The sequence below is a fragment of the Hemitrygon akajei genome, chromosome 8 (genome assembly GCF_048418815.1).
Source record: "Hemitrygon akajei chromosome 8, sHemAka1.3, whole genome shotgun sequence".
Classification (NCBI taxonomy): domain Eukaryota; kingdom Metazoa; phylum Chordata; class Chondrichthyes; order Myliobatiformes; family Dasyatidae; genus Hemitrygon; species Hemitrygon akajei.
In genome coordinates this window covers 175592133-175612495 of record NC_133131.1, presented here as the reverse complement: position 1 = coordinate 175612495, position 20363 = coordinate 175592133, and the positions used below count along the sequence as shown (strand labels likewise).

The 20363-nt window shown below is 42.3% G+C and overlaps 1 protein-coding gene across 3 annotated transcripts in view; it reads left to right on the top strand.

Annotated features, from left to right (window-relative positions):
* zftraf1 (zinc finger TRAF-type containing 1) overlaps window positions 1-20363 on the top strand; it is a 149548-nt gene that overhangs the window by 80149 nt on the left and 49036 nt on the right. For all 3 annotated transcript variants that reach the window (XM_073055162.1, XM_073055163.1, XM_073055164.1), the window contains exon 2: window positions 8014-8252. In XM_073055162.1, coding sequence (XP_072911263.1) covers window positions 8014-8252 — 239 coding nt within the window. The remainder of the gene's footprint in view (window positions 1-8013; window positions 8253-20363) is intronic.

Here is a 20363-nt window from a genome sequence, read left to right as displayed (position 1 = left end):
ATACAGTTTACCTCAGTTCTTTTCAGTAAACAAGGAAAAATATTTCCAAACAAGCCTTCATTTCAGGGACACTAATAGCACGAGATTCTGCAGATGCTGGAAATCCCGAGGAACACACAAAATGCTGGAGGAATTCAGCCTGTCAGGTAGCATCTATGGAAATGAATAAAGAGTTGACATTTTGGGCCGAGAACGGTCTCTGCTCAAAAAGTCAACTCTTTATTCCTTTCCATAGATCCTGAAGCACTAGTAGCTAGTTTATCCTGTTAAAGCTGATAATAAACTTGACATTATTTCAGTGTGGAAATAACGGTGCAGTATAAATGCTGCATCCTCCAGTATAACCAAGTACACAATAAAAATACCTTTGCATTTATAAGTCTGCGTTTACTGTGTGCATGAGATTGAATAATTAAATTTATCTGAATCAGTTTTATTATCCCTGATGTATGTTGTGAAATTCTGCAGCAGCAGTACAGTGAGCTTACGGTTGCCCTCTCGGTATTGTACTTGGTGCCACGGGCTTTTGGTTTGCAGGGAGAGCTGGAGTTCTGTGGTCCCTCCTGAAGTGGAAAAGCACATTTTCTGGTTACTGTGAAGTGATCTGAGTGGTGCTTCTGTCTGTTAACTATTGATGACAATTTTTTATTTTGCTAATAGTATTAAATTCCATCAGCTTCATTCCCAAAATCTGACCGGGTTGTGAAAAAATTTTTCATGTTTGATGGAACACAAACTGTCCTGACTACAGTCTCGAGCAGCTTCTAACCATCTTGCCAGGTTTTCGTATAGGGACCAAACCACAGCTAACTACCTTCTTCCTCATTCACCTATTTGTAGTACACTTCAGGCTAATCCCATTTTTAAATTAAAATCTGTGAATTTTCCCTCCAAAAAAAGTTTAATCGTGAAGCAAAAAATCTGAGTTCTACCTCAGTACTGTACTACGCAACAGCAAAAGATCAGTCACCCATTTTTTGGTTTAGTGTGTAATATCTGTCGATCCTCATGAAGGGTTATGAGCACTTTGCCTACCAACTTTTCAGACTTGGAATGGTTTTGATTCACATTGAAGTTTGAGTTGGAATATAATTTTTACAGAAAACATGGGAAAATGACCATAACTGAGCCTGTATTTTTCAAGTGAAGATCTCATTGGCGTTCCTCAAAATTCTTGCTGCTTTGCTTTTGATGAAAGGTGTTATCAATGGGGAGTTTCCTTGCGAAGAATCAGAAGATTTGATAAGTTTTGTTCAGTTTTGGGTGTAGATGAAACCACAACAGCACCCGAACCCCAAATCTAAAGTGAAGTGAAAACTTTTTCCAAACTTTAAATTTCTTGATGGTCAGACTGGCCTGAGAGAACGTTGGTTATGGCTGGATTAGAAATGGGCATTATTTGTAAAGCCCGGCTTTCTATTTGCAACTCTTGCTGAATGGATGGGTTCTCATGTCCAGCACCTGCAGCTCTGACCAGTATTTATTGGCCAGGTGCCTGCCAGTAGAGGAGAATCCAAGACCTTCCATGATCTTTGACCCAACTGGAACATGGATCCAGTGCTTCTTCTGGCTGACAAACTTTAGATTTGCCTTGGCATTAATGATGTCAGTGGATATTCTTATTATGTCTTGCAGACCTCGCTAATAGACATAAGATTTTAAGTCTATTGAGGTTTCTTAGTTCTGTCAACTTTTACACAGCCTTTACTTTCACTAGTCTTCATAATATTACAGGACGATGCAAAAGAGAAGGATGCCTTTAGTCTTGTGTGCATTTGCACCCATTGAAGAATACCCTCACCTTCCAGCTTGTACTCCTTCCCCTCACCACCTTATTCTGGTTTCTTTCCTCCTTCCTGTCCTGTCCTGATGAAGGGTCTCACCTGAAATGTCGTCTATTCATTCCCCTCCATAGACGCTGCTTGACCTGCCGAACTCCTCCAATATTTTGTGCGTGTTGCTGTGGTTTTCCAGCATCTCTTGATTATGCAAGAATACCAATTTATCCCCTTGCTCTTTACAAACCTGAAATTTCTTCGACCAGATTTTTGTTTAAATGATTTACCCAGTGCTTATTTAAAAGGTTTTATAATTGTATCTGTTTCTGTAATTCTGGATTGCAACAGCTCTTCTTTTACAATCTTGTTTCCTTTGGCCACCGGAAACAGTATCAAAAACATTCATGATTTTGAATTTTTCTTTAACCACCATTGCTGTGAAGCAAACTCGACTGCTCTCGCCTCTATGCATGCGATGTCCTCCATTGTCAGGATCAATCTAATGAAATTTGTTTCCTAAGCAAGATGCCTTTTCTCCAAATGGGACCTAACCCATGATATATAAGGATTACTTAAGGGCAATGATTACCTTTTCAGTAGTGTGCTTAATGAACCCCTGCAGTTGTCAAAAAGTTATGCACATTGAGCCTTGGGTCTCGCTGTTCTTGGACTCTTAAGATTGTTCCTTTAAACTTATCTGGTCTGGGTGCTGCTATGAGGAAGATGATCTTTCAGACCATTGCCAGATGGTTGCACTCCAGTCATCACATTGTCTTGAAGAACTTGCATGGTTAGCAGCAGCCGGTCGTGGTTCCAGAGAACCCTTAGCTATTGTTCATGAATGAAGATGTGGAAGTGAGAAACTGCTCCCAGTTGAAAATTTGTCTTCAAGCAGTGACCAAGTTCTTTTTAGATGACCAAATATGTAAGACTGAATATAAGAACTGAACAAGACTAATTTAATGTTGATTGTAGAGATGCAACACAATGACAGGCCCTTCTGGTCCAACGAGCCCATGCTGCCCAGTTGCGCCCATGTGATAATTAACCTACTAATCTGCAAGTCTTTGGACTGTGGAAGAGAAAGGAGCACCTAGAGGAAACGTATTCAGTCAAGGGGAGAAGGTACAAGTTCCTTACAGACAATGGCAGGAATTGAACTCTGTAAAGAGTTGCTTACTCTGTAAAGCGTTGTGCTAACCGCTATGCTTCCATGCTGAAAAATCCAAGGAGAGGGGACTTCATAATTTGAAGCTGGTGGCAACTTGTTAAATCCTAGAATAAAGAATATTGTTTATTTGGGTCAAATACAAATGTGTCTGGAGACTTTTAGTCACTATTACATGCTTTTTCAAAGCCTAAAAGGATCAAAATGGACCCTTAGTTTCAAGCTTCGACATAGATGATTCACTCGATGATGTTCTTCCTTGAGACATGTTTCCTGCAACAAGTCAAAGTTCAAGATGATCTTAACATCTGGTGCATGGTACAAACCATTAAAAAAATTATTCATCAAAAAGTTCTTCAATTCCCTCTGACATCAAGCTTAGAATTTTGTTCCTTGACCAAATGAAATTCAGTATCTTGCGTCTTGGCTACCAGTTCTGCCTTTAAAGAGGTGTTCTACTTGTATCTAAAATCTTGATTGGTAAAGGTTAAAGAGATCATTTTAGAACAGTGGTCTTGTTTCTCAACATTAGACTGTTTACTATTTAAAAATGCAGCATGACAACAGGTTCTTCTAGCCCAACAAGCCAGTACTGCTCAATTACACCCACATGATCATCTAACAGGAATGGCTTAACTGTCTCAGCTTCCTAAAGAAGGCCCAGGTCATCTAGTTTGACCTTTGTTCCTTCGTTTATCTGCATCGGTCTTGCCAGAGCAATTACTCTGATCGCTTGAACGAAGACTCCTCTGCATTTAATTCGTGTTTGGACACACTGGAATAAGTTTGAAGAAAGCTTGAGCTAAGAATTCTTATTTTTCTTCCGTTTCTTTTAGCAGTTCACTACAAACTTTGTGTTTGTCTTTGGATGTAAATGCAGGTCTCCAAACATTCCAAGTTAAAATTTAACTGTTTGTTCAACCATGCACATGAACACAGCTGAATGAGACAGCGTTCCTCCAGGACTAAGGTGCAAAATACAGAATCAAACAGCCACGCACAGCTATCATATAATTATGATAGCAGAAAAAGTTACAAAACTATTAAAAAAATTATAATACGTATAGCCCCAGTCAATGAGTGTCAGGGCCTGTAGACTGGTGGTGCCTGGATGTTGTCCTAGAGGCATGTTTCTGCAAGGACAAGCCTGCAGCAGTTCCTCATCTTGTGCAAGTGCAGATGTGACTCATTCGTCTGTGTGGTGTGTGTATTAACAGTTAGACGACAATAATCTGAAAATATCATTTTGAACATTTGATCCAGATTGTCCTCCACCATGTTACTAGCAGTCCTGAAGCACACCCTGAAGTAGATGAGGGATACGTGAATGAGGAAGAAAATGAAAACTTGTCTTTCACTCTGGTTTAACTCATTCTTTAAATGTGTTATCCTCCACATATCTCATGCAGCCTCGTATCTCACTGTTTCTAATCCCCATTTGGAATGTTTTATTAAACTTTCGCAAAATTGTTTTCCTCTGCTGTGCAAGTATAACCTACCCTGCAGGCTGTGCTCATCGATAAACGAACCACAGACCGATGTGTGGCATGGCGCCCTTGTACAGCCTAAGAGAGGGAACCCCTGAGGGACTTCAGTGAGGTTAGATGGGGCCTGAGGTATGTGGAGGATAAGGATGAGAGAGAAGGTAGGTAATTTTGCTTGAAATAACTTTCCTTGCAGACTCCTATAAATTGGTATCAACAAACATCTGGTAATATTTCTCTTGTGGTGCAACTGCTAAGTGAGCCCATCTGAGCTCAAATGCTCCTCCTAAAGCAGGGGCTCCCAACCATTTTTTTATGCCATGCACCCTCACCATTGACTGAGGGAGTCCATGGATCCCAGGTTGGGAATCCTTGCCCTAAAGGAAAGATTACCCTCACACAAAAGGTTGGAGGAACTCAGCAGGTCAGGAAGCATCTATGGAAATGAATAAGTAGTTGACACTGCAGGCTGAGACCCTTCTTCAGGACTGGAAAGAAAGGGGAAGATCCCAGAATAAGAAGGTGGGGAGGGGGAGGAGTACAAACTGGAAGATGAAAGGTGAAGGCTGGTGAGTGGGGAAGTGGAGAAGAAGAAATGTGATGGGAGAGGAGAGTGATTGATGGAAGAAAGGAGGGGAGGCACCTGGGGGAGGCAATAGGCAGGTGAGAAAAGGTAAGAGGTTAACTTTCTGTGTTCCTTCAGTCTTGCAGTGTGCAGCAAGTGTTTTGGAGTGTTAAATTTTGAGGTCCACACAAGTGATCCCTGGAATTTTGTGTTGATGAAAACTGTTGCTTTAAACTGATGCCAGAGTTTAAAATTTGCTGCAAATTATTTGTGTCCGTGCTGAGCGAAGGTTTTAGTAAGTGACTAAGATTTCATTGTTGAACAGGACAGTGCAGAGTGTTGACAATAATGCAAGAGATCTCTCTCCCAATGCACAGGTGGTCTGCGCCCAGCAGCACAGGGAGCCGTGGTTGTGCTTGCCCTAGAGAAATTGGAGAATGTTCCCATGAAGCTTCTATCCAACCACTCCCAGGCAGTATCCTCTTTTGACCAGAAGAGACATGTGAATTGGACAGTGCTTTCAGTTCCACCAGCAAACTTTACTTAACTACCTTGTGATGTTATAAAACTGCCCAAAGGCTGAAGACCACTTGGCTGCTTTATATTCCTACCCACATCTTCCCACTCTCCAAGAGCAAATGGAGTTACACCATGAAACAAAGGAGCAGAGCTAAGCTACTCAGACCATTTTTATCCCTCTCAACCCCAATCTCTTGCTGTCTCCCTGTAACCTATGCAGCCCTCAATAACCTCCACTTTAAATATATTCAATAACTTAGCCATCTGTGGCAATAAATTCCACAGATTCACCAATCTGGCTAAGGAAATCCCTTCATCTCCGTTCTGAAAGGACACCCCTGTATTCTGAGGTTGTGCCCTCTGGTCGTACACTCTCCCACCACAGGAAGCATCCTCTCCACATCTACTCTATTGAGACCTTTCACCATTCGATAGGTTTCAATGAGATCACCCCTCATTCTTTTGAATTCTAGTGAATGCAGGCCCAGAGCTCTTCATATGGCAAGCTGTTCAATCCTCAAATAAGTTTTGTGAACCTCCTTTGAACCCTCTGCAGTGCATCCTTTCTAAGATGAGGGGCCCAAAACTGCTCTCAATACTCTAAGTGAGGCCTCACCAGTTGCTTTATAAAGCCTCAGTATTACATCCTTGCTTTTATATTTTGGTCCGGAAAGTCCCTTGACACCTCAAATTTTTGAGTTTTCTCAAAAGTAGTCAACCCTTTTATTTATTCCACCAAAGCGCATGGCCATACGCTTCTTGACACTGTATTCCATCTTCCATTTCTTTGCCCATTCTCCTAATCTGTCCAAGTCCTACTGTAGCCTCTCTACTTCCTCAAACTACCTGCCCTCTACCTATCTTCGTATCATCTGCAAACTTAGCGATAAATCCGTCAATTCCATCATCCAAATCATTGACATATAATATATTAAGAATATGTCCCAACACAGACCCGTGTAGAACATCACTAGTCACTGGCAGCCAACCAGAAAAGGCTTCTTATATTCCCACTCTTTGCCTCCTGCCAATCAACTACAGCTTTATCCATGCTAGAATCTTTCCTGTAATACCATGGGCTCATAGCTTGTTAAGCAGCTTCGTGTGGCACCTTGTCCAAGCCCTTCTGAAAATCCAAGTACACAACATCAACAGGTTCTCCTTTGTCTATCCTGCTTGTTATTTCTTCAAAGAATTCCAACATATTTTCCCTTGAAGCCATGCTGACTGTGGCCTATTTTATCATGTGTCCCCAACTATCCTGAAACCACATCCTTAATAATTGCCTCCAACATCTTCCCAACCACTGAGGTCAGACTAACTAGCCTATAATTTCTCTTCTTCAGCTTCTCTCCCTTCTTGAAGAGTGGAGTGACATTTGCAATTTTCCAGTCTTCCAAAACCATTCCAGAATCTAGTGATTCTTGAAAGATCATTTCTAATACCTCCATAATCTCTTCACCCAACTCTTTCAGAACCCTGGTGTGTACACCACCTGGTTCAGGTGACATATCTACCTTCAGTTTCCCAAGAACCTTCTCTCTAGTAATGGCAACTTCACACACTTCTGACCCCTGACACCCTTGGACTTCCATCACACTGCTAGTGTCTTCCACAGTGAAAACTGATGCAAAATACTTATTCAGTTCGTCCACCATTTCCTTGTCCCCCAATTACTACCTCTTCAGCATTGTTTTCCACTGTTCCGATATCCACTCTCGCCTCTTTCTCACTATAAATGTGGATCATACCAGAGAAGGCCTAATTTGTTTTGGAAGGAAATACAGAATTTGTGTTTTGGTATAATTTTAGCTGAGTTTAGAGTTGGCCAGTGTTGTTAACAAAACTGTTACTAAAGCGTTAGAATTGACTGTGATTTTACAAACTTGCCTGAGAACATCAGTTGTGTAAACAGTTGTCCCTAGCGGCTGGGATTTGATATGCAGCAGATGGGTTCAGTCAAAGCTGAGTTGCTTCACTGCTCCCAGGGATTCCTGAGAGTGTTACCAGTGCCCTTTGAATAAATTAGTGGGGGTGGGGAGTGGGGAGAACATAAGTGTAATAAATTGTAATACATGTCTAAACACTATTGTCCTGAGTTTGTGGCTGAACAAAGGTGGAGGCAAAAGCTTTCCCCATTTCAGTGGACTGTGGAAGCCCGCCACCAGGGTATAAGATGCTCTCTATTCAGTTCTCCAAGTGAGTATTCGGTTCCTTCACCATGTGGTACTTGCTCAGCAGTCTAGATGTGAGGGATCAGGGCAGTGGGCACAGTGCAGGCATGGCGAGGGTGGGATATTTGAATGCATCAGGATCTGCTCCATTACAGTTGGTCAGTGCTGTACCTGATCTTCACAGTGCGTCATGTTTGGATGCCATGCAAAAATGTTTTCTCTCCCCCCAGCACTGTTCTCCCTACTCAAAAAATAAAATAAAAAAAAAAAGACTTGCTGCAGTGTCCAACCTGGTATAAATGTAAGTTTTCTTTCCGCCCGGCAGTGCACGAATGGTCACTTGATGTGTGCAGGCTGCTTCATTCACCTGCTGGCTGATGCCAGGCTGAAGGAGGAGCAGGCTACCTGCCCGAACTGCCGCTGCGAGATCAGCAAGAGCCTGTGCTGCAGGAACCTGGCCGTGGAAAAGGCGGTGAGCGAGCTCCCCAGTGACTGCGGCTTCTGCCTCAAGCAGTTCCCACGCTCCATTCTCGAGAGGCACCAGAAGGAGGACTGCCAGGACAGGTAATGCACTTCAACCTCAGCATCAGGCACCAGGCACAGCCCCCGTTCATCATTATTGAACAGGGTAGCAGTGACATCTTCACATGTCAAGGGGGCTTGGGACAGTAAAATTTGGGCGTCACCATATCATAGTGGTTAGCAGGAGGCTATAACAGCACAAAGTGCCACCCCAGAGTTTGGATTTCAATCCTGGCATCCCTGTGGAATACATGGGCTTCCTCTTGGGACTCCAGTTTCCTCCCTCGGTCCAAAAACATTACAGTTAGTAGGATAATTGGTCATTGTAAATTGTCCTATTATTAGGCTAGGGTTAAAGCGGGGGGCTGGGCAGCACGACTCGAAGGCCTGGAAGGCGCTTTCCGTGCTTTACCTCTAAATAAAATTAAATAAATAACATTTAAAAACATCAAAGCCATAGTGGTGCTATCACCAGGGTCAAACTGCCCAAACAACCGCTAGCCCAAGGGAGGTCCTACCTTCCCGGTTATCAGTCACGCCTTCAGGAACGTTGAAACCTGTGTTGAAACAACATTTGTTTCTACTACCCTTATGTTACTTTATTTTTAAGAACACTGGCCTCTTTCCAAATAGGTTATTGATTCTTTTTTTTCATCCAGTAATTTTTATAGATGAAAACTCACAAACATGCCCAGAAAAGAAATCCACGAGACCACTAACATTGGAGCAGAATTAGGCTATTTGGCTCATCGAGTCTGGCCTGCCAATCCATCAAGGCTGATTTATTATCCTTCTCAACCCCATTCTCTTGCCTTTTCCCCGTAACGTTTCATACCTTGATTAATCAAGAATCTATCAACCTCCATTTTAAATATACCCAATGATTTGGCCTCCGCAGCCATCCGTGGCAATGCAATTCCGCACATTCATTATGCACCGGCTAAAGAAATTTCTCCTCATTTCGGTTCTAAATAGGTGTCTCTTTGTTCTGGTCCTAGACTATTTCACTATAGGAAACATCCTCTCCACATCCACTCTGTCAACCCTTTCAATATTCGATAGGCTTCAATGAGATTCTCTCTCCCCTTCACCCCCATTCTTCTAAACAACAGTGAGTACAGGAACAATGCTCCTCATGTTAACCCTTTCGTTCCTACTCTTCATTCTCTCCAGTGCCAGCACATCCTTTCACAGATTTCTATCATACATAGCCTATCTAAGAGTTTCTCAAATGTTCCTAATGTATCTGCCTCTACCACCACCCCAGGCAGAACATTCCATGCACATACCGCTTTCTGTGTTTTTAAAAAAAAACTTGCCTGACAAACCCCAATACCTTCCTCCAGTCATCTTAGAATTATGCACCCTTGTATTAGCCTCTTCTGCCCTGGGAAAAAGGTCTTTGGCTGTCCACTTATGCCTCTTATCATCTTGTGCCCCTCTATCAAGTCATCTTAGAGGTTACGCCTTAATGAAGTAGCTTGTGTCTGGTGCAGTCCATTCAATACTGAGATCTTAAGACATCAACCAGCATAAAGCAGGAATTATAGAATCAAACCACTTAGTATTTTTATACTTGCAAGGAAGCTATTTTTTCTTTAAGGTTAATTTAACCTCCTGTCCTTGGCGATCTTGTGCATCCACCAAGGTTTCAAGTATTGCCCTTGTTTTGTTTTTATGACCTTCATTCCTATTAGATACAGAGTTTAGGTTCTCCCTCTCCTTGTAAACCATGTCCTGTAAGCGCTGAACTTGCTGTGCAACAACTGAGCACAACAAATCCTCCAGGCATCAGTGGCTACAATCGGTGCACTTCTAAATAAAGCAATTATTCCTCAAATTAAATATTTAAGAATTGAGTTAAAAACATCGTACACACTCCTCTGGCCATTTTCAGTGTTAAAATTGTACCATGGCACCCTTGGATGCCTGCTTCCCTTTTCACTCACCCTGGGCAAACACCTTGCCTTGGTGGACTATGCACTTAACAATTCCTGTTTCTTGGCACGACATGTCAGTGTAAACTGTGCAGTAGACCATAAAGTGGTTGTACGAACTGCCTCCTGGAACTCTGTCCACAAAACTCGTGTTTTGGATGGCCATTTCTAATGATTACGAGCCAATGTGTTCGTGGCCAGCTCTAGCAATAGAAATCTGGTAACTGGATGTTGAATAGGAAAATAATAGCAATGGCAGTAGGCAAACACTTCCAACATCAAATCCACAAACATGAGTTTAAAGTTGATCCTAAAATAGGCGGAGGGACAGGAGAGTCAGTGGATATTGTTTATTTGGTTCAGAAATAATTTTGGGATTGTAAGGCTTGTCACATACTCGGAATTCAGAAGAATGATGGGTGATCTCATTGGAAACCTATCGAATGGTGAAAGACCTTGATAGTGGATGTGGAGAGAGAGCCTAAGACCAGGGAACACAGCCTCAGAATAGAGGGTCATACATTTAGAACAGAGATAGGGAGGAATTTCTTTAGCCAGAGAGTGGTGAATCAGGAATTAGAACATTGAACAATACAGCACAGTACAGGCCCTTTGGCCCACAATCTTATGCTGACCCTTAAACCCTGCCTCCCATATAACCTCCCACCTTAAATTCCTCCTCCAGTAGTCTCTTAAATTTCACTAGTGTATCTGCCTCCACCACTGACTCAAGCAGTGCATTCCACGCACCACGCATGCCATAGTTGGCTGTGGAGGCCAAGTCATTGGGTATATATAAGGCAGAGAGTTTGATAGATTCTTGGTTAGTCAGGGCATGAAGGGATACAGGTAGAAGGCAGGAGATTGAGGCTGAGAGGAAATTCAGCTATGATGAAATGTCAGAGCGGACCCAGTGGGCTGAATGGCCTAATTCTGTTCCTAGATATTATGGTCTTATTTTCAGAAGGGCTTTGACAAGGTGCTGTGGTGTTACAGGAAAAACATTAGTATGGATAGAGCATTGGCTGATTGGCAAGAGGTGAAGATTGGAAATAAAGGGGGCCTGCACTCCCGGGTTCTGATGTAGGTAGCTGTAGAGATTGTGGAGGGATAAGTAGTGATTTTTTTCAAGAATCACTAGATTATGGAATACTTCAAAAGGGCTGGAAAATTGCAATTATCACTCCACTCTTCAAGAAGAGAGAGGGGCAGAAGAAAGGAAGCTATAGGTCAGTCAGTCTGACCTCAGTGGTTGAGAAAATGTTGGAGCTGATTATTAAGGATGAGGTTTCAGAGTACTTGGAGGCACATGATAACATAGATCAACGTCAGCATGGTTTCCTTAAGGAAAATTCTTGCCTGACAAATCTGGAATTTTTTGAAGAAATAACAAGCAGGATAGACAAAGGAGGGTCAGTGGATGTTGTTTACTTGGATTTTCAGTAGGCCTTTGAGAAGGTGCTGCACATGAGGCTGCTTAACTAGGTAGGAGTCCATGGTACTACAGGAAAGATACTAAATGAGTAGAGGATTGTCTGATAGGCAGGAGGCAAAGAGTGTGAATAAATGGAACAGGTGAGGAGGAATGGTGGTAAATCTCTGGAATTCATTCCCATCGATGGTTGAGATGAATAGGTTCTTGATCAATAAGCGCATCATAGGTTATGAGGAGAAGGCAGTAGAATGGAGTTGGGATGGAAAATAAATCAGCTGTGATCGTGTGACAGAGCAGAGTCTGGGTTGATTGGCATGGATGTGTTGGGCTAAAGGGTCTGCTTCCATGTTGTATGACTCCATTTTGAAATTTTACACCCAGTTTAGAAAAATCAGCAAGTACTGGCATGCAAAGTGACACTGAATGGCAGGGTGAGGGACAATCAAAGCTTAACTCAATACAAAGGTGCATAGCTAGTCAAGTCCTGGAGGGTGTCTTTACTTGCGCTGCTACCTACAAGTCTAAAACAAACACACCTGAGGTTCACTTTTTTTCTGATTTGAGCCTTACAATTCCACTCCTACCTCCAGTTTACAAGTTGAATATTTAAGTGGTGTAAAGCCTACGATTTGAGAGGCTTCCTTCAGTCTGAAGCCAAGGTCGACTTTAACCAAATTGTGCTAATGCACAAATAAGAGGTTTGTTTCATCTTGTCCACCTTTATGACTACATGACATGACAGTTTGAGAGAATTGGTTTCATTCTTTGCATGAGGCATCTGTCCATTCACAGGACATGGCTGATTGCAAGCAATTCTCAGTATTGAATTTCAGGGGTTTCTTCAATTTCAAGCCAGCTATAAACTATTAGGAGAGATCTGATAAGATTATGAGAGGCACAGATAGACCAGACAGACATCTTCTTCCCCAGAGTTGAAACATCTAATACTAGAGGGCATGAATTAAGGTGAGAGGGGTAAATTTAAAGGGAGATATGTGAGGCAGGTATTTTACACTGAATGGTGGGTGCCTTCAGTGTGCTGCCTGAGGTGGTGGTAGAGGCAGATACGGGAGGGACTTTTAGGAGACATTTAGATGTACACAGGAATGTGAGGAAACTGGGAGGATATGGACATTTATGTAAGCAGAAGACGTTAGTTTAGTTAGCCATTTCAGTACTAATTTATTTGGTTCACCTCAGCATTATGTGCTGAAAGGCCTGTTCTTGTGCTGTAATGGTCTAAGTTGTATGTAATTATCGATTTTTACACCAGGATGGTCGTTCTGTTTCTGTGTTGTTCTGGTTTGTTTGAGAAAGAATCTTCAGCTGTAGGAAAAAGAAGGTTAGTATGGCATAGGAGTAGGAATATCCCATAGCCTGTACATGGGAATTCTGCATTAACTTTCTTGGGTAAATATGTTAGGTAGATTCTGTGAATACTGTCTTGTTAAGATTATTACTTAAAGCACACAGAACCAAATTGCATGCAAATAGTGAAAAATACAACAGATTCTGCAGGTGCTGGAAGTCTTGAGCAACACACAAAATACAAGTCAGATAACATCTACCCGATCACTTTTAATATCACTCGCATATGTCATAAAATCTGTTGTTTTGCAATAGCAGTACAATCAATACCTGAAAAAAACTATAGATTGCATTAAGTATAAAAAAGAAAATTAAATTAAGTAGTGCAAGAAAAAAAGAGCGAAAAATAGTTCTTCGGTTCATTGTCCATTCAGGAATCTGGTGACAGAAGGGAAGAAGCTGTTCCTGAAACATTGAGATTGTGTCTTCAGGCTCCTGTACCACCACCTTGATAGTAGTAATGAGAAGAGGGCATGTCCTGGGTGGTGAGGGTCCTTTATAATGGATGCTGCCTATTTGAGGCAATACCTTCTGAAGATGTCCTCGATGCTGGGAAGGCTGGCTAAATTTCCAACTTTCTGCAGCTTTTTATGATCCTTCCAGTAAGATGGCAGCACATTCGATTGCATCAGCTTAAGTGGGATCAACCAAAGGTGTCATTGTCCTTTATAAATTTCTTTGATCACAAGACCCTACTGGAAATTAGAACTTAAAAGTACTGCAGGTCTACTCCATCAGCGAGTTGCTTGTTGGTGTGGAAAGTGAAGGAGCTGGAATTGGTGCAGCTCGTGCTGCTGCCTGCATCGGAGAGGCACCGGGGGAGTCAGTGCGCCAAGGCAGTGCGCATTCTAACAGCAAGTGATTGTCTTAGTTGCTTTTCTTGTGATCGCAAGACCCTGTTTGACATTGTTAATGTAGAATGCTGCAAATCTGATTCACTAATTTATTGGCGGATGGTGGGGGAGCTGTGCGGCCTTGGCTTCAAGTCATGGTGGCGCCTGTTTACAGCCGCCCAGCGGAGAGGTGTGGGAGTTGGTGTGCTCCACCAGTGTTCACTCAGCTGAAACGGGCTGTAATGTGTTTGACAGCAGACTCCTGTAACATTCATGGTCTCAGGGTCTTGCACTATAACTTTGCATGACTGTATTTTACTGATATCTTGTATGTGCTTGCTATCTTATGTGCTATATGTAGTCCCTTTTGCAGTGTGTGACTTTTGGTATTGTGTTTTGGACCCAGAGTCATGCTGTTTTGCTCAAACACGAGGAAATCTGCAGATGCTGAAAATTCAACCAACACACATAAAATACTGGTGGAATGCAGCATCTATAGGAAGAAGTACAGTCGACATTTTGGGCCGAGACCCTTTGTCAGGACTAACTTACCATCTTTTCCTTCAGTCAGTTCCACCAGCTTTTTGTGTGTGTTGCTTGTCATGTTATTTTATTTGGCTGTATTCATGGATATTCATGTATGATTGAATGTCATTTAAACTTGAACAGTAATCCCTCCATACCAGATGGTGATGTAACCAGTTTGAATGCTCTCCATGGTACATCTGTAGAAATTTGCAAGTCTTTGGTGACATCCCAATTCTTCTCAAACTCCTAATGAAATGTAGCCACTGTCATGCCCTCTTAGTAATTGTATCAATATGTTGCGCTCAGGATTGACACCCAGGAATTTGAAATGATGGAGAAAAACAGCGAGCTTAAGGTAAATGAACCCTTGCAGGAAAGTGATCATAATATGATCAAATTTGCCCTGAAATTTGAGGAGGAGGAGCTTGTCAGGTGTATCAGTATGACAGCGGAGTAAAGGGAATTACAGAGGCATGAGAGAGGAGTTGGCCAGAATTGATTGGAAAAGAACACTGGCAAGGATGACGGCAGAGCAGCAATGGCTGGAATTTCTGGAAGCAATTTGGAAGGCACAGGATATATACATCCCAAAGAGGTGAAGTATTCTGAAGGAATTGTGACTCAACCATGGCTAAAAAGAGAAGTCAAAGCCAATATAAAAACCAAAGAGAGGCCATATAGTAGAGCAAAGATTAGTGGGAAGTTAGAGGATTGAGAAGCTTTTAAAAAAACCAATAGAAGGCAACTAAAAAAGTCATTTAGATGGTAAAGGTGGAATACAAAAGTAAGCTAGCCAATAATATTAAAGAGGATACCAAAAGTTTCTTCCGATGCATAATGTGTAAGAGAGAAGTGAGAGTGGATATTGGACCACAGGAAAACGATGCTGGAGAGGTAGTAATGGGAGACAAGGCAATAACGGACAAACTGAATAAGTATTTTGCATCAGTCTTCACTGTGGAAGACACTAGCAGTATGGTGGAAGTTCCAGGTGTCAGGGGGCAGGAAGTGTGTGATGTTACAATAGCTAGAGAGAAGCTTCTTGGAAAACTAAAAGGTCTGGAGGTAGATAAGACACCTGGACCAGATATTGTACATGCCAGCATTCTGAAAGAGGTGGCTGAAGAGATTGTGGAGGCATTAGTAATGACCTTTCAAGAATCACTAGATTCTGGAATGGTTCCGGAAGACTGGAAAACTGCAAACATCACTCCACCCTTCAGGAAGGGAGAGAGGGATAAGAAAGGAAACTGTAGGTCAGTTAGTCTGACCTCAGTGGTTGGAAAGATGTCTATTATTAAGGATGAGGTTTCGGTACTTGATAAAATAGGCCATAGTCAGCATGGTTTCCTCAAGGGAAAATCTTGTCTGATAAATCTGATAGAATTCTTTGATTAAGTAAGAAGCAGGATAGACAAAGGAGAATCGATTGATGTGTACTTGGATTTTCAGAAAGCTTTTGACAAGGTGCTTAACAAACTATGAGCCCATGGTATTACAGGAAAGATTCTATCATGGATACAGCAGTGGCTGATTGGCAGGAGGCAAAGAATGGGAATAAAGTGATCCTTTTCTGGTTGGCTGCCAGTGTCTTGTGGTGTTCCATAGGGAACTGTTGGGACCAATTCTTTTTACATTATATGTCAATGATTTGGATAATGGAATTGATGTGTTTCTTTTACTAAATTTGCAGAAATGAAGATAGGTGGAAGAGCAAGTAGTTTTGAGGAAGTAAAGAGACTACAGAAGGACAGACAGGTTAGAAGAATGGGCAAAGAAATGGCAGATGGAATAGAGTGTCGGGAAGTGTATGGTTATGCACTTTAGTAGAAGAATTGAAAGAGTTGACTATTTTCTAAATGGAGAGAAAATATAAAAAGCTGAGACGTAAAGGATTCGCTGCAGGTAAATTCACAGGTTCAGTCTGTGGTGAGGAAGGCAAATGCAATGTTGGCATTCATTTCAAGAGGACTAGAATATAAAAGCAAGGATGTAATGTTGACAAAGCACTGGTGAGGCCTTACTTAGGGTATTGTGAGCAGATTTGGGTCCCTTATCTTAGAAAGGATGTGCTGAAACTGGAGAGGGTTTAAAAATGATTCCAGCACCCTTGTCATACGAAGGGTGTTTGATGGCTCTGGCCTGTATTCACTGGAATTCAGAAGTATGGGGGTGACCTCATTGAATGGTGAAATGTCTTGATAGAGTTGATATGGAGAGGATGTTTCCAGTGGTGGGAAAGTCTGAGACCAGAGGACACAGCCTCAGAATAGAGGGATGTCCTTTCAGAATGGAGGTGAGAAAATTTTTTGGCCAGAGAGTGCTGAAGGCTATGTCTTTATGTATATTTAAGACAGAAATTGATAGATTCTTGATTAGTCAGGGCATGAATGGATACAGGGAGAAGGCAGGAGTTCGGGGTTGAGAGTAAAATTGGATCAGCCATGATTGAATGGCGGAGCAGGCTCGATGGGCCAGATGGCCTAATCCTGCTTCTATATCTTATGGTCTTACACAGTGGACCTTTTGGGTTGAGGCCTAATGTTGATATCACAAATGACACACAGGAAACTGAGCAACACCTACGAAGTGTTGGGGGAACTCAGCAAGTCAGCAGAGTCTCTGGAGGGGAATAAATGGTTGATCTTTTGGACCAAGACCTTTCATCAGCGTCACAGTTTGAAACATCGATTGTTCAAAGTAAATTTGTTATAAATTTTTGTCACCATATACAACCCTGAGATTTGCTTTCAAGTGGGCACTCACAGGAAATCCAAGAAACACAATAGAATTAATGAAAGACCACTCTCAACAGGATGGAGAACAACTTGTGTGCAAAAGACAAACTGCAAATACAAAAGAGATAAAATAAATAATAAATGAGCAATAAATATAGAAGTCATGAGATGCAGAGTTGTTGAAAGTGATTCTTTAGGTTGTGGGGCAAGTAAAGTTATCCCTTCTGGCAATCCCCTCTGTAGATGCTGAGGTAGCCATTTTGTTTTTGTGTGTGTCGGTGAGTGGAAGGAGATGATGGGAATGACAAAGGAAGGAGAAAGTAGAATGTGTCATGGTTCTCATCCCTGATCCACTCTCCTTAACTGAAGAATTGTACACTTACAAACATTCTAAGACCTCAAGGCAGGAGCTGAACTAAGCCATTTGGCCCATTGTGTCTGCTGTGCCATTTCATCATGGCTGATCCATATCCCCCTCAACCCATTCTCCTGCCTTCTCTCCACAACCTTCCATACCCTGACTAATCAACCTCTGCCTTAAATCAATCCTTTCGTTCCCAGAATTCACTGAAGCCGTACCCAGCCCTTATTTCATCCGTCCCAGGCATTTGCCCAAAGAATAATTCTCTCTATGATGTCTTTTTTGAAAGGAGCATTAGACAAAAATAAAATTGCTGAACCCTCAGCAGCATTTATTAGCAGGCCAGGTGTCAGCCAACGTTCCTAATGGTGTGATTCCTGATCTCCTGCTCAGTCATTTCCCCAGCCCTCAATTTGAAAATGACAGTGAGCAGCTTCTCTGCTGGATTGCTCCTTCCTGGCAATAGGGTAGTGTAATAATGATGGTGTTACTGGTGGGTAGGGCATTAAGTACCGTAGTGAATTTTGGGAGCCTCTTAGTGTCCTGTCTAGGCTACTGATACATAATTTTTAAATCCTCAACACCTGTCCACCCTTCCATGACTCAGATTTTGAGCTGTGCTTGCCGCTGTTCCTGTCTGGATGTTTAGGATTACTGCTGAAGTCATTGTCACAGACTTGTTTGGTTCCCTTGCCGTGTACTCTGCGGAGAACTATTCAGAAACATCTGGAAGGAAGATCGAACATCAAAGTATACAGTGAAATGTGTCATTTGCATCAATGACCAGCGCACAGGCAGATGTGCTGGGGACAACTCACAGGAGTCAGCACACTTCCGACGCCAATGTTCAAAGTTCAGATTCAATTGTCAAAGTACATATATGACATCACATATGGTCCTGCGATTCCTTTTCTTGTGGGTATTCTCAATAAATCTATGGAATAATAGCCATATCAGGATCAATGAAAAACCATACCCACCTAGGGCATTCAGCCAGAGTGCAGAAAACAACAAACTGCATTTAAAAAAGAAGAAATAATAATAATAAATAAACAATAAACATTGAGGACATGAGATGAAGAATCCTTGAAAGTGAGTTCATTGGTTGTGAGAACATTTCAATGATGGGGCAAGTGAAATTATCTCCTTTTGTTCAAGAGGCTGATGGTTGAGGGTTAATAACTCAATCAAATCAAATTCAAGTTTACTTGTCATTTAACCATACATCAATATAGCCAATTGAAGCAGCGTTCCTTGGGGGCCAGCGGCCAAGGTCCAAAACATACATAGCACGTTCAAGATTGCGAGCACATGTACAGTCAATCAAAATGATATATAACCCAAGTCCCTGAGTGATACATCCCACAAATTGATGGGCAGTTCCTGGCAGTCCACAGATGAACAGACAGACAGACATACTTTATTGATCCCGAGGGAAATTGGGTTTCATTACAGTTGCACCAGCCAAGAATAGAGTAGAAATATAGCAAAATAAAAACAGAAATAATTAAATAATAAGTAAATTATGCCAAGTGGAAATAAGTCCAGGAACAGCTATGGGCTCAGAGTGTCTGACACTCCGAGGGAGGAGTTAGATAGATAGATAGATACTTTATTCATCCCCATGGGGAAATTCAACATTTTTTTTCCAATGTCCCATACACTTATTGTAGCAAAACTAATTACATACAATACTTAACTCAGTAAAAATATGATATGCATCTAAAATCACCCTCTCAAAAAGCATTAATAATAGCTTTTAAAAAGTTCTTAAGTAGTTTACTTAAATACATTGAGTCCTAACCCCGGCACTTTACCATATCTTACTCCTGGCGGTTGAATTGTAAAGCCAAATGGCATTGGGGAGTATTGATCTCTTCATCCTGTCTGAGGAGCATTGCATCGATAGCAACCTGTCGCTGAAACTGCTTCTCTGCCTCTGGATGGTGCTATGTAGAGGATGTTCAGGGTTTTCTATAATAGACCGTAGCCTACTCAGCACCCTTCGCTCTGCTACCGATGTTATACTCTCCAGTACTTTGCCCACGACAGAGCCAAAGGCGGGCCTATCACTGCAGGGCCAAAAGTTTGATGGCCACAGGCAGGAATGACTTCCTATGACGCTCAGTGTTGCATCTCGGTGGAATGAGTCTCTGGCTGAATGTACTCCTGTGCCTAACCAGTACATTATGGAGTGGATGGGAGACATTGTCCAAGATGGCATGCAACTTGAACACACACACGCATTCCAGCTTTTCATTCCACCGATTGAATACTGGGAGGTGAAGCACCGATAGGGGAAGCCAGCTCCCAACCAAGCATTGACGGCATGCTACACTGCCTCTGGCATCTCCTCTCCTGGACTGCCACAGCAGGCAAGCCTGTGACTTGATGTCTAGTCCTTGCTACAACAGAGGCCACAGAGCTCCTCTGCCATCTGTTGTGTCACCAAACAAGGGGAACAGGCTTGCAGCATCTTACATTGTCAATGTCCAACAGGGTCTTGGATTGCAAGAGAAACCTCCAAGGCAATAACCTACAGTTACACTGCACGCCAACTCGGATTCCTTCCTGTAACAGGCAGCAACGTGTCCAGCCCCTTTGCCAATGAGCAGCCCACTGATAGGGTAGCCCTGCAGTGCCCAAAATTCTTGGAGTGCAGCATTGTCGTGTGATCATAAAAAATGACATTTAAAAAAGAAAAGGAACATCTTCAGTTGGCCCCTGTGAGGCTGCTGTGTCTGAATGCACCCTTTTCTTACTGGAAGTTTCCTGAACCTGGTGGTGAGGGTCCTGTGCCTCCTGTACTACCTTCCTGATGGTAGCAGTGAGAAGAGAGCATGGCCAGGGTGGTGGGTGTCCTTGATGATGGATGCTACTTGCATGCCCACAATTTACTAACCCTAATTTGTACATCTTCAGAACATGGAAGAAAACCCACTCAGTCACAGGG